The sequence below is a fragment of the Pseudorasbora parva genome, chromosome 22, assembly GCF_024679245.1.
Source record: "Pseudorasbora parva isolate DD20220531a chromosome 22, ASM2467924v1, whole genome shotgun sequence".
In the NCBI taxonomy this organism is placed as follows: Eukaryota; Metazoa; Chordata; class Actinopteri; order Cypriniformes; family Gobionidae; genus Pseudorasbora; species Pseudorasbora parva.
This window is the reverse complement of record NC_090193.1, coordinates 14009699-14025681: the sequence shown is the minus strand read 5'-3', so window position 1 is coordinate 14025681 and position 15983 is coordinate 14009699. Positions and strand designations below refer to the sequence as shown.

Genomic DNA, 15983 nt, shown 5'->3' with positions numbered 1-15983 from the left:
GATACTATCGATCACAATATTCTTTTGAATAGACTAAAAAATTATGCTGGCATTAGTGGAATTGCTTTGGCATGGTTTAAATTGTACTTATCTGACCGTTATCAATTGGTGGCGGTAAATAAAGAAATGTCACACTGATCACAAGTTCAGTATGGAGTTCCGCAAGGCTCAGTGTTAGGACCATTGCTTTAACCCCTTTATATGCTACTACTGGGAGATATCATTAGGAATCATGGCGTTAGTTTTCATTGTTATGCTGACGAAGTTCTTCATGCCCTGACGAAACTTACAAATTCACAAGATTAACGGAATGCATAGCTGATATAAAAAAATTGGATGAATAGTAATTTCCTGCAACTTAATTGAGATAAAACTGATTTTTAATTATTGGACAGTAAAGCTCCACAAGTAGTAACCTAGAATACTGTCTAACACTTGATGAATGCTCTGGCAAGCCCTCGTCGTCAGTGAGGAACCTGGGTGTGCTCTCTGATACCAATCTTTCATTTGAAAGCCACGTTTCTAGCATCTGTAAAACTGCATTCTACCATCTTAAAATATATATTTAAACTACGGCACATGCTTTTGATGCAAAATGCTGAACAGTTAGTACATGTGTTCATGAGCTCTATCGTAATGCTCTACTGGATGGTTTCCCTGCTCGCTTAATGAACAAACTCCAAATAGTCTAAAACGCAGCAGCTCGAGTTCTTACTAGAACCAGGAAGTATGATCATATTAGCCCAGTTCTGTAAACACTGCACTGGCTCCCTATTAAACATCGCATACATTTTAAAATCCTGCTTATTACCTACAAAGCACTATATAGGCCTATTGCGTCTATTGCAATCTCAAAACTCTGGCCAGTTGATAATACCTAAACTAAACTTTGGAATAGTCTTCCTAGCATTGTTCGGGAAGCAGACACACTCTGTCAGTTTAAATCTAGACTAAAAATACATCTCTTTACTATGACATACACATAGAAAGTTTTTAACTTTCATTATTCAAATCAATTGACTGATTGTTAGGCTGCATTAACTAGGTCAGCCGGAACCGGGAACACTTCCTATAACAAGTGTACTCTTTACATCATAAAAGAGTAATATCCACACTAATGTTAGTCTCTCTTTCTATCCCGAGGTTATGAAGTCGGCCGGATCCAGGCCGTGTCCGGATCGGATGGTGGACCTGCGTCTGGACATGACCAACACATCCTGGAGTGTCTGCTGAGCCGTGTCAATTAGTGTCTCCTCTGAATTTGCCTCACCATCCCACGCATTGCCACGCCATCCTCAATAAACCCATCTCCGGCGCAATAACTCAGATTTTCAAGTATTCATACTCTTGTGTAATCGACGCGCCATCCTAAATAATCCTGTCTCTCGTGTGATACCCAGAAATTATGAATATTCCGATCTAATAAGATAGAAAGTCAGATCAGTGTTTATGTGTGACTAGCAATAACACTTCCCATAACACCTGATGTACTCATTACATCATAAAAAGAATGGCACCTAGGCTAATGTTAGGCCCCATCACCACGGAGATGTGTTTAGCTGTACACTATACATTTTGTACCATAGTACCATATCAGCATTTCGTCCACATGGATCCGGCATTTTGGAAGCATGAAGCATGATTTTGCCACTGCTATACTAGCCTAGCAATGTAGACACACTCTAGCGGCAGCAAATTTAATCTGCTGCGAGTATCGTCTAGCAACTCTTGATACACTTCTGAGCTGTAAAAACCAAACTCTGGTCAGGCCAATCACATCGTGTATAGAGTGGGCGGGGCTTAACATAGTGATGGCAGAGTTGCGTTTGCATGCTTCTAGACTAGTAAACACAGAAGCTGGCGAACGGTGGTCTTTTGCTTCGGCTTTGACCGCGACTCTGGAAAACTTGGAATTAAGCTTTTCTCTGAGAAAAGAACAAAGAACGGCACTGAAGTCATTCTTAAAAAGGGAAGATGTGTTCGGAGTTTTGCCAACCGGATACAGCGAATGTTTAATCTATCAACGAGCTTCGCTTCACGTTGCTCTGGTTGGTTGTAGTGCTATCCAATTGGGTGCAGAGGGAGTTTGAAAGACTACCGTTTATCCCGCCCCTTGGATTGAGCCCTGTCAACGGTGAGTTTCAAGACCAAACATCTTGATGTGGGTCTGGCTTGTCAGGCTACTGTTATACCCCTTCTAGCCACAACTCTTCTTCTCCGTTTTTAGTATATTTCTGTGGCAGAATTACAGTGCCACACACTGACCTGGCATTTATACTACATTGTTTTGAGTCACTTTCAGTGATCTTGTGTGTATGCAGATATTTCTTGAAACGAGGAAGAAAAAAGATTGGATTGAGAAAGCTTAGGCTTTGTGTGGACGCGGCCTTAGTCTCTCTGTTCATCCCAAGGTTTACTGTAGTCAGCTGGATCCAGGCCACATCTAGATCAGATGGTAAACCTGCGCCTGGACATGACCAATGCATCCCTGAAGTGTCTGCAAAGACCGTGTCAATTAGTCTACCCTCTGAAAATGTCTCATCAACACGGCATCCTCAATAAAACTGTCTCTGGCGTGATGTCTGCGATCCTTTGAATATTCCTATTTAATAATTGTATAATTGACACGTCATCCTCTATAAACCTGTCTCTGGCGTGATGCCTCCAATCTTTCGAATATTCAGATCTAATATGACCTGTAAAGTTGCCAGAATAATAATCCCACTGTTAATAGGCCGGAGGAGAACTGGCACCATGACTAAGCCTGGTTTCTCCCAAGGTTTAATTAATCAACTTTATTTATATAGAGCTTTTACAATCACGATTGTGTCAAAGCAGCTTCACAGTGTCAAACAGGATAATATTGCAACAAAATTAGCTTTGGCTGTACAGTCGTAATGGAGAAAACAGTGATGTTATCAGCTTATTTAATTTATCATATACAACGAAAATGTTGGCATATCAGTATTATAGTTTATAGAATTAAATAAAACCTAATTCATACATTTTATTTGTATAATTTGTTGAATAACTTTAATCATAATTTTAGTGTCCCCAACTGAGCAAGCCAAGCCAAAGGTGACAGTGGCAAGGAACCAAAACTCCATCAGGGCATGATGGAGAAAAATAAACCTTGGGAGAAACCAGACTCAGTCGGGGTGCCAGCTCTCTTCTGGCCTATTAACACACCGTGTATGATTATTATTCTGGCAACCTTACAGGTCAGAAATCATATTAGATCGGAATATTCAAAATTTCAGGGTATCATGCAAGAGACAGGTTTATTTAGGATGGTGCGTCGATTACACAAGAGTATAAATACATGAAAGATCGGAATTATTGTGCCTGAGACGGGTTTTTGAGCATGACATGCCGGTGAGGCAAATTCGGAGGAGAGACCAATTGACACGGCTCAGCAGACACTCCAGGATGCGTTGGTCATGTCCAGGCAGGTCCACCATCCGATCCGGACAGGGCCCAGATCCGGGATAAACCTTGGGATAAACAGAGAGACTAAGGCCCCGTCCACACGGAGACGCGTTTAGCTGTATACGTATACATTTTGTACCGTATCAGTGTTTCGTCCACACGGATCCGGCGTTTTAGGAGCATGCATCCGATATTTTTCGAAACCGGGTCCCAAAGCGGATAAATCTGAAAACGATCATCTTCCGTTTTCGTGTGTACAGCGAATCCGTATATTTTCTGAAACGGTGATGTCATCACACTACGTCCAGCACGGTGAAAGAGTTGAGGGATACAACTACGGGCACTGGGCATGCGCACATCAATATCGCGTCATTTAATTAACGTATCTGCATTGTTGTAAGGGTATGTTTTGGGTTGGAGTAGGTGTAGGCATTAATAAAACACATCTGTTAAGTAGCAAATGTATTTATTGTTATTTTATTGTGAGATTTTGCCTCACCTCCGACCACTGCTATACCGCTGCTATCCACAACTCTTCTTCTCTGTTTTTAGTGTATTTCTGTGGCAGAATTACAGCGCCACACACTGCCCTGGCATGCAAACTACATAGTTTTTAGTCCGTTTTTGTAATCTCGTGTGGACGCAGATATTTTTTTGAAACGAGGGGGAAAAAAAGATTGGATTGGGAAAGCGCTGGCTTCGTGTGGACAGGGCCTAACATTAGCGTAGATGCCACTCTTTTTATGATGTAACGAGTACATCAGGTGTTATGGGAAGTGTTCCCGGTTCCGGCTGACCTAGTTAATGCAGCCTAACAATCAGTCAATTGATTTGAATAATGAAAGTTAAAATGTTCTATGTGTATGCCATAGTAAAGAGATTTGTTTTTAGTCTGGATTTAAACTGACAGAGTGTGTCTGCTTCCCGAACAATGCTAGGAAGACTATTCCAGAGTTTAGGTGCTAAATAGGAAAAGGATCGACCGCCTGCAGTTGATTTAGATATTTGAGGTATTATCAACTGGCCAGAGTTTTGAGACTGCAATAGACGTGATGGAGTATAATGCGTTAAGAGCTTGCTTAAGTACTGGGGAGCTAAACCATTTAGTGCTTTGTAAGTAATAAGCAAGATTTTAAAATGTATGCGATGTTTAATAGGGAGCCAGTGCAGTGTTGACAGAACTGGACTAATATGATCATACTTCCTGGTTCTAGTAAGAACTCTAGCTGCTGCATTTTGGACTAGCTGGAGTTTGTTTATTAAGCGAGCAGGGCAACCACCCAGTAGAGCATTACAATAATGTAGCCTTGAGCTAATGAACGCATGTACTAACTGTTCAGCATTTTGCATTGAAAGCATGTGCCGTAATTTTTATATATTTTTAAGATGGTAGAATGCGGTTTTACAGATGCTAGAAACGTGGCTTTCAAATGAAAGATTGGTATCAAAGAGCACACCCAGGTTCCTCACTGACGACGAGGGCTTGACAGAGCAGTCATCAAGTGTTAGACAGTATTCTAGGTTACTACTTGTGGAGCTTTTCTGTCCAATAATTAAAAATTCAGTTTTATCTGAATTAAGTTGCAGGAAATAACTATTCATCCAATTTTTTATATCAGCTATGCATTCCGTTAATCTTGTGAATTGGTAGGTTTTGTCAGGGCGTGAGGAAATATAGAGCTGAGCATCATCAGCATAACAATGAAAACTAACGCAATGCTTCCTAATGATATCTCCCAGTGGTAGCACATACAGGGTGAAAAGCAACAGTCCTAACACTGAGCCTTGTGATCGGTGTGACATCTCTTCATTTACTGCTACAAACTGATAATGGTCCGATAAGTACGATTTAAACCATGCCAATGCAGTTCCATTAATGCCAACATAATTTTCGATTCTATTCAGAAGAATATTGTGATCGATAGTATCGAATGCAGCGCTAAGATCGAGTAACACTAATAGAGAGATACAACCACGATCAGATGATAAAAGTAAATCATGTGTAACTCTAATTAGAGCATCTCAGTACTATGATACGGTCTAAATCCTGACTGGAAATCCTCACATATACAATTTCTTTCTAAAAAGGAACATAATTGTGAAGACACAGCCTTTTCTAATATTTTTGATAGAAACGGTAGATTCAAGATTGGCCTGTAATTGACTAATTCTTTAGGATCAAGTTGCGGTTTTTTAATAAGTGGTTTAATTATAACCAACTTAAAAGTTTTCGGTACATATCCTAATGTCAAGGATGAATTAATAATAATAAGCAGAGGAAAACTTCAAAGGAATTATATTTGAAACTAGACTTCTGAGTAATATTGAAAATATTATTATAAATTACAGCAACACCTCCCCCTTTACCTTTCAGATGTGGCTCATGTTTATAACAATAATCTAGGGGGGTGCACTCATTTAAAGTAATGTAATCGTCAGGTTTTAGCCAGGTTTCTGTCAAACAAAACCTTTACTGTTGAATGGTTTTGATGTTTTTTTGTATTTACTAATTCGGGGAACAGACACAGTCTCTATGTGATAATATCTAGGTGAAAGAGTCTCTATGTACTGGGATTTAGCTGACTTTGGTGACGTGAGACAGCTAGCAGACGGTTGGTTTAGCCAGTTTGTCTGCTTCCTGACCTAGGCCCCAGTGAGTCAAGGTTTAGCTCTAAGACTATGTGCCAAATTACTAGAGAAAAGATAGAATTATGCCACTTAGACTCCTGCGCGGGTCCGATTTTGTAAATTCGCACCTGCCCGTACCCGCTTTGCGTTTAACTGCATCCGACCCATTTTCCGACACGGAGCACTAATTAAAATCCACACCCGACCCGACCCGCTTCAAATAAGACTGACCCGCACCTGTAATAAAATCAGTTTAGCATATAACATTAGACCTACACATTTATTGCCAGGTCATACAAAAGTAATTACAGCACCGCGCCACGTCTTTAAAATTCGCACACATTATTTTCAATGAGTGTACCCACACCGGTGGCAGCATTCGGTGCCTGTCCGCGGCGACTCAGGAAGTTGTTCAAAATTCTGCCGCGCCACAGAGCGCCAATGTACTGATTTCACCCTGTGCAACAAGAAGCCCTCATCGTGCAGCTCTTCTGTCAGAAGTGGATTCAAAACTGAGCTTGCGCGTAGGCCTATATAATGTGCGCATCTGGCGCTGAGCTTCGAGTGTGCGACCCCCTTGAAGCCTTGATTTTTTGTGTGATTTTTTGAAAGTGAGAGAATCCTGGGAGGGAGCGGCAGCGCAAGCACAAATAACCTGATATTGTTTTGAAATTATTTGATTAACTTGAAATACAGGCAAGACATATTTTTGTAGATGTGTTCCTAAAAATATGCATACATTTGTATGTTCGCACGTGACCCGCACCCGTATCCGACACAGTTGGATGTTTTTCACCCGTTTCAGCAACATTTGCGGGTCGACCCGTGCAGGACTCTGATGCCACTTGATGGAGTTTTGGTTCCTTGCTATTGCAGCCTTTGGCTTGCTTTGCTCAGTTGGGGACACTAAAATTTTAACTAAATATCCAAATAAATGTAATTACTAAACTAAATTAACAATATCAATTAAATTACTAATCTGCCCACATTTTCCCTATATGATACTGAAATGCCACCAGAGCGGTCGTACAGCTGAATCAAATTTTGTTGCATTACACTGTGAAACTGCTTTGAAACAATTGGCATAGGAAAAAGATCTATATAAATAAAGTTTACTTGCCTTGCCTATTGTGGGACTATTTCAAATTAAGCAGCTCTAAAAACACAAAAATTTCATTACTCAAGCCCGTTTACTCTTGGTTATAAATGAATCGTTTTTGTAAAAAGTTCGATTTTGGCGGTTATTGACATTTAAACATTATTCAGCAAACATTAACATAAGTTAAAAAAGAGAACAAATAACAACATTTGCGGCAGCTCTAACATGCTGTGTAACACACAAGAATGTACCTCATTGGTTCTTGCACGTCAAGAAAAAAGCTTGAACTTCCATTTATTATATCTGATGTGTGTTTATTAATGTTTATATATTAATAAAATTAAATTATCAAATTTTGACTAAACCACTCAATTCATAAGGATTAGTTTTACAATCTTTTTATAAAAACTTTTAAGCATCAAATGGGAGTGACAGAATTCACTCAGATTTCTTGAAGGACAGAAATCACTAAGATTTAACTAAAATATATCTTAATTTGTGTTCCAAAGATGTTTAAAAATGTCTTAATAAGGATTTGGAACAACATGAGTTTAGTAAATGCCGACAGAATTTTTTTTTTAGGTGAAATAACCCTTTAAACCCTGAAGATTGCTAATCCATTAAAGATATCTGCATTGCCTTCTGAACTATTAAAACTCCAATCGTAGTTGACAAGATGTATTTAGTTTTTCTTTTGTAGTTAATATGTGTTTGTTAACTATTCCAGTTATTCCAGATTATTCTTAAGTTATATGTCCTGTGAATTTGTAATGGAAATTGACGTAAAGTACATATCTTAATGTTTAAATGACTGAATGTCAGAATTTTGTTAAAAATGCAGTAATGTTATTACCTGTTGTTGTAGTTATTGAGTGGTAAAGTTAGGTCAAAATGTTTATACATTTAGTTTTTTTTTTTTTTATTTGCATGCATTATATTATTACATATTTTATTCCCCTTATTTTTAAAATATCAACTAAACATATCAGGGGATGCGTGTGGTAGAGAGCTCTGACTCTGGATAAATGTGGCTCAAGGGTATGCCTGTGCACCTCTGCAAATTAATCATTCTGACACATTCACGACCCTTCTAATAAGACAGGGGCCACAGAGCTCCCCACCCCACCTTCCCAGCCTATGCTGCCTCACTCCCTTCTTTGTTTGGCCCCTTATCCCAGGAGATCGAAGAGCAGAAGTGGGGGAGGACACAGGACAGAGGAATGGTGTGTGTTGGGAAAATGGGGGGTACAGACCGCAAGTGACACCCTCATTCAGATACTCCTGGGGGACAGAGCCAGGCACAAGACTCCAATCACAGTTTTAGCAGGGCAGCCCCCCATGCTCAACAAAAGCAGACATGCTACATGCTCCCCATAATAATGGGGTATTTAGCTAGTTTATTAAAAGTGTAACAGTGCCCACTGCATACATTAAACAAAAACAAAAATAATACATATACAAAAGTGCAGATATGAGATTGCTTATGATCATGCTCATGCAGACTCAGCATGCATTAAGGGACACATTGGATCCACCAGTATCAATAAACAGGGATTAAGGTCATTAAGAGCACAATCTTACAAAAAATATGTCATATTTAAAAACTACAACAACAACAAAAAACAAAAACAACTCAGTGGAGAAATAGTCTTTATACAGGACTATTTCTGAAATTAAATATCAAATTTGCAACAACAGTATAAAGGGACAATATCTTGACAGATGGCTGATCCAAAGGCTCCAAAACTCTATGCAAATCTTGCAGATTTGTCACAATAAAATGGTAGAGCACTGAGTAGACTATAGTATCCCTAAACTATAAACATAATTAAAATGCAATAATGCGTGTTTTAAAGCTTTACCATTACATATAACAGTAGTCAGTTTTATTTTGTACAGTACTTTTCACAGTGTATTACCTAAAATCAGAAAAAGATATACATGGTTTATATCTTGTATACATCTAGTTTTATTTTTACATACTAACTTATTTAGTTTGACACATCATTTTTTATGTCAGGACATTAATATAAAATGTTTCAATGTATAAAATGCATAATTCTAAATAGTCTAAAAATCTGATAAGTCTAAAACTGTCTTAAGACTGCTGATAAGATTAAAGCTTAATATTCGTATGTGTGCCTCCATTTCAGTTTCCATTTAAAAAAAGAACATCTGAGCCATAACCTTTTTTTCTTTTTGGTTCCCCTTTGGCTCGCAGATCATTGTTGTGGCCTAATTCTAAATGGCAATCTGTCCAAATAAATAATTCATGAAATGAATTAATTTATATTCATGTTTGCTGACATTATTTTTCTTTTTGGCACCGAAAATGAGATGACTGACAATGAAAAAGGGGGCATCTTCTGACCTCTGTGCTCCTTTTTTTCTTTCTGTATATCCCATATGTGATGGTGCATATTTTTGGTGATATTACTCAACAGATATGCTCAGCATTGTTGAATTAACCCAGCCTTAAAGTGTTTTATTATTATTTTTTAATATTATAAGAATAATAATGATAATAATAGCTGCTATTCACATTTCTTTGGCAGCTGTTTTTCGTGTAGTTTTTCATGAACAGAACAATGGAATGAGAAATTCTTAAATGTGCTATATTTACACTTAAAATGGTTTTCCACAGCCCATTTACATCTTTGATTTATTAATGGTTTGCTTTATACATCTGGTATAATGCACTAATTTGCCAGCCTGGTCTTATTGTTAATACTTAGCTAACATAATTTTTTAACCACTACTACCTCTAAATCTGCCCATAACATTTCTTTAAAATATAAAGAAAAACATAGGCCTAACAGATAAACAAGTGGAAGCACAATAATTTTTTATTGCAAAATTTTCAAAAGCAGTACCAAAAGTAACTTTGATGATGGTGATGATGATGTGTTGCAGTCGCAGCACTCTCTTGCAAAAATAAAATAGTTTTATTTTTATTTTTTATTTTTATTTTATTTTTATGTAAAAGAAAGCAGAATTTAACTAATTGCTAAAAACCACTCTGTGAAGGTACGCATTTATCATTCAAATGCGTATCACCCAACACATGGCATGTCGCAATCTGCGACGAAGCAGGTGGCAGCCAAAGAGCTCCTGCGCCCCACTTTGCAGACTATCTGTCCTAAATAGTATTCAAGATAAGAATTAGTGTCCCAAATCGTAGTATGATGAAATGAGTATTCCAAAGATACCCGGTCTACTTTTCCAAAGTGCAGATTGCATGTTGAATCCACAACCCATTGAATGTTGGATGAGGATTCGATTAAAAACACAAATAAAAAGTGTTAAAAAACTGCAAACATGAGGGATGTGCAAGTCCAACGGTTAAGTAGCAAGGTTTAGATAAGGTGGTTATTAGTATCTAACCTGACTAAAATATATTTATTCAATGTTATCCACATTATATTTCCACAGCTTAAATGGCACCAGGATACACGTAACTAAGCGACAGAGCTGTCTGTTACCTGACTGGACACAAGTATGACAAAGTAGTATGTCCCAAAACTTGCCTACTCTTCTGCTACACACTCAAAGGTATGTACTTTTTCTTCACAAAAACAGTACATTAAAGTTATATTTAAAGTATTGTCAGTCACAGCATTGGACTTTACTGAGAAAATGCATGTTGTGTCCACAGGAAAAAGATAAATAAATAGTATGATAAACAATGATTAAACGATTACAGAAATGCTATTAAATTTAAGGGTTTAAAGTGTGGTCTTGCTGAACATTATAATCTTTCAAACAAGAAGAAGTTAAAGAACAGAGCAAAATGATATCATTTCATATAAAGTAAATGAGTAAACTGTGTTTATATGACAATTGAATTCAATAGAATCAAAATATTAATGCCACGATTTTCATATTGATAAATAAGGATTTGTACACATTTGTATGTCTAAAAGTTAAAAGGTAAAAAAATGTTGCTGCCAAATCGTCATATTGTAAGTTTCAGTATGTGTGATGTATGCGTAGTAGAACCACACTTTTTGTAAAAATACTCACAAAACCTGTACAAAGTGTATTGATGCAAGTGTTGTTCAGTTAATGATTAGTTATTGGTAGTTTATTAGTCATCACATGCTAACATTTGCCTCATTTGACACGTCATCCTCAATAAATCTGTCTCCGGCATGATGACTCTGATCTTTCAAATATTCCTATTCAATAATTATTTACTCGGCACGTCATCCTAAATGAACCCATCTCCAGCATGATGAGTCCAATCCTTCAAATATTCATATTTTTGGGTAATTGACACGTCATCCTCAATAAACCCGTCTCTTGCGTGATACCTCGAACTTTCGAATATTCCGATCTAATATGATTTCTGACCTGTAAGGTTGCCAGAATAATAAACATACAATGTTTGTTAATAGGTCAGAGTAGAACTGGCAACCCGATTCAGCCTGGTTTCTCCCTAAGTTTGTTTATCTCCATCATGCCCTGATGAAGTTTTGGTTCCTTGCTACTGTCGCCTTTGGCTTGGCTTGGCTTGTTCAGTTGGGGAAAATTAACTGTATCAACTACAATACTGATCTGGCCACATTGCGCTAAATGATAAATTGAAATGAGCTGATAACATCACAGTTTTCTCCAGAATGACTGTACAGCCGAATTAAATTGTTTGCAATATTTTCCTGATTAACACTGTGAAGCTGCTTTGAAACAATTGTCATTGTAAAAGTGCTATATAAATAAAGTTGACTTGACTTAATACCACATCGTTTCACACACGTAAACCTCTGGCACCATAGTAGAGTACAACAGTGGAGCTGCAACAGTATTTTTTTTCCTAATGGGAGTCTTTGTTTAAGTTTTATAAGACCTAAACCAAACCAACCAGCTAAAAATAGTATTTGAAAAATTGGACAAATAGTCTGCATTGTTTATGGCCTCTGGTGGGCTATGATTGCTGGTTGCAAATTACTAGACAATATCCAAAATGTCCTTATCGTCAACAATCCCAAGGCAAGAGAAATGTAGAGTGAAATATACAGCAAAACCATTTCTCCAAATGTCAACATGATAGTGCTTAATTTCATCAATATCAAATTATATACCACATTCAGGTTATGTTCTGTGTGCAACCTTTAAATATTGTCTTTAAATGTAGTTTGATTAAGGGGAAAGATACAACATGAGATTAATTTACTAAGATTATACTCACTTTAGTGTAAGCTTTACAACATAATCCATAAATATTTAAAGTTTTGAAGTATCAATAAATATGTATAAAACGTTTTACTTTAAAGAGCTGTATTTATTATGTTCAATATACTGTTTTATTTGTTGCATGTGATGACTTCAGTACCTGCTTGTCTGAGTCTGGAATTGCTCCAGTAGGGGAGGAGAAGCATTGAACCGTGGGAAGAGGAAAGAGAATGAATGAAAGAAAGAGAGGCATTCTTGAGAGAGCAGTGAAATTGTACCCAGGGTATAATGGACTTCAGTTCCATTGAGCATTTATTAGCCTCAAAAAATGGGCTACATGTAGTGTTATTTCTACAGCACTTAAACTTCTTCACTTTTTATTTCATGTTTACAAAACAAGAAAAGAAAAGTTTTCAACATGAGCTTGCTTTCTTCCTTTATTCTATTCCTCTTTCATCCTCCTCAGATGAACAGGAAAGAATGAAAGTAGTCTCAGACACAGGTGTTCACACGGTTAATTAATACTAAAAAACTTCCCACACACTTCCCATTGATCAGAGGATGGTCGGACAACCGTCTTGTCTTTTTAGCATTCTCTCTCCTAATGTTTATGGTTCCTGCACCTTCAGGAAATTACCCTTTTATAGGGTCAACACAATAAAAGACCTTTGGGGTTTTTTTCTAGTTGGGAGTGGTTAGTAGGTTAGTGTTTGTGAATGTGTGTGTATAAGTCTGTATGTGACTTTGTGTGTGAGAGATTTTAGGTGGGGGAGGCAGGGTTTGGTAGTGTTGTTTATCTCCTACCCTTCCCTTTTTGACATTTTAGGTGGGGGTAGTAGTGTTTAATCTACTAGTTCTCTATTGCGGTCAAAGAAAAAGACCTGAAGAGGTTAATTGGCTCCTCGTCCAATATATCACATTGCTGTGAACTCTCTGACCCTTCTTGTCAATAGGAGGCCTTTTCCTCTCTGACTTGATGAATGTGTTTCTTTGGGAGTGTACTATAGAGTAAAATTTTTGGGCAACAAAAAGAGGAGTTATGGCGATTTAAATTTGATTTCTGTCGTAATTCATCCTCTTATATATTCAGGCCATTAGCAGAGCACAAAGAGCATAATTTTGAAATGTATTCTAGCACATTGCAATAAGTTAAACAAGTCAGTGAAATCAATGTCGAAGGGAGGTTGGTGGGTTATTGTGTGGGAGGGGGGTTGAGGGTGTAAGACGACAAATTACTGACAAAAAACAAAAACCTCTGACTGTTATGAAAGCCCACTGACAAGAGAAGAAGGTCTGGTCTAAATATATGACAAGTGACAAATGAGTTCAAAGGATCAATTTTCTACTGTTGTCTGTACACTATCAAATGCAGAACAGAGGCAGAGCAAAATGTGCAACATCTAAACACAAATATCTACAATATCTTACACCAGCTGGTAACAGTGGGTAAATCTTGTTAATACATGACACTTTCTATTGAACTTACACTTAGAGCAGTAAAGTTTTGAATACATGGCTATTTCACAATTGAATATCGTAAATTTGATATCGACTATTTTATTAGTCACTTATTTTTGGGTGGTTTGAGTGTTTTAAAGAAAGTGAATCGGGGACGATCAAGAATACAATGATGGGAGAGGGAAGCAGAATTAACAAGGATTGCAGAGAAATAGTGAAAAAAGAAAAAAAAAACTGCAAAGAATCAAAATTGTAAAATTGAAACTGGGAAGATTAGAATAATGGTTTATTTTTAAGATATTTACTATAATCTTTAACAAATATTTGTTTAACAAAGTAGCCTAAAAACAAATAGTTTGGTATGTTGTAAGACCTAAACCAAACCAACGAGATGACACTTCTAAATAAAACTATAATAATTAGAAAAGTCTAATCCCTGTAGGACATCAACAGGTACAAATATTTTTTAAAGGCTTTAATAGATCCCATTGAGACTTCCTTGAATTAATCAGTAGCCAAACAATATTCCACCACAACAAAGCAACTGTTAAGGATTACAATACAATAACCAATATAACTTTTAAAATAAGAACCAATAAGAACATACAATATTAACTAAAAAAGAACACAAAATGGAACTGCAAGAAACGTATAATATAAGACCTTAAAATGTAAGTTAAAATTTCTAAAAGTAAGCACTTGCTTTTAAATGTATGGGCAAATGCACTCGTTGAACCATCCTGGTATAAATGACTAATAAGTCAGTTTTTTATTCTGCTCATACTGCACCGCTACAACAATAATCTTTGACAACAAAAAGCTATTTATAAAAACCATCCATGAGCTTTGCAGCCGTTAAATGATCATTTATGTGATTCGTCCCCTGAATGTCAAGCGTGTTCATTGTGCCAGCGGGAACGTGGGCTGTGTGACAATCAACGCAGAGGTTAGTTAGGGGAACACAAACCTATCTTTGTTCACTGTGGTCAGAAAAAAAAACGGATTATTTGCTCGGCTTTTCATCTGCCTTGTGCGGAATACATTATGTGTGTAAATGTTGTTGAACCCTGGCTATTCTCAGCGGAAAGGTCACACACTCCCCTCGACCCAAACTCCTCCACGGTCTTTGTGTCCCCACTGAGGTGAAAAAACGGGCTATGCCTATAAACTTCACATTTAAAAGGCAGTCGTAAGGCACTGCTGCTTCTTTAGGGGAAACAATAGTTTTTTGGGACACTTTTCCTAGCAAGAGTCTAACGGCAAGAGAACCTGCTTGTGCAAGACGGTTCTGACACAACTGCTTTTAAAGAGCATCATTTATAATACAAATCTCCAATTAATCATCTGCTAAAATACTGCTCGTTATTTTTTTTAACATAGGCTAGTATAATGTGTTTGAAGCCACATTCAACGCATCTGCCTGTCATGTCTTAAATGACATTGTCATTGTTGAATTATTACACGGACACGGGCGCAACCAAGTGAAGTCGGCTTTCAAAATGATTAGCGTCACTCATAGATCACGTTTATTACTAGGCTATATAGGCTATATGTAGGCTATATTTGTAAATAGGGCCTATCTTTGTATAAATAATAAAAATGCATACTTTATATATATATACACAGACACACACACACATATATATATATATATATATATATATATATATATATATATATATATATATATATATATATATATATATATATATATATGTGTGTGTGTGTGTGTGTGTGTGTGTGTGTGTGTGTGTGTGTGTGTGTGTGTGTGTGTGTGTGTGTGTGTGTGTGTGTGTGTGTGTGTAGGCTTTTTTTTTTTTTTTACTTGTATGCACTCTGTTTAATGATTTCTTTCGTGACCACCAAATGCAACTGTCGCTTATATCATATTTCAATAAATATGGCAGTTTGACACTAGGCCTACTTTTAAATAGTTGCTTATGAATGCAATTAAAGGAAACAACGAATCGGGTGAGGGTGTTTTCGATTATAGCATACGATCATCTTAAGCGGTATAACTTACTAAACAACTGAACAAATTGAAAAGTTTTGTAACTCACGCTCTGAGGCCATGGTGATGACAGACTCGGTGGTGGCGTGATATTCATCGGCGTCCATGAAATCCTCTAGGGAGGATGCGTCCCCTTGGAAGTCATGATGGTCCAGGAGCTGTTGCAGCGGAGGTGCTTTGGGAAGA

General features: G+C 37.2%; 1 protein-coding gene across 3 annotated transcripts in view; it reads right to left on the bottom strand.

The window, feature by feature from the left end:
- The window catches only part of gdf11 (growth differentiation factor 11), a 256011-nt gene that overhangs the window by 239472 nt on the left and 556 nt on the right, over positions 1–15983 (bottom strand). For all 3 annotated transcript variants that reach the window (XM_067430934.1, XM_067430932.1, XM_067430933.1), the window contains exon 1: positions 15847–15983. This exon is cut by the window's right edge and continues 556 nt beyond it. In XM_067430934.1, coding sequence (XP_067287035.1) covers positions 15847–15983 — 137 coding nt within the window. The remainder of the gene's footprint in view (positions 1–15846) is intronic.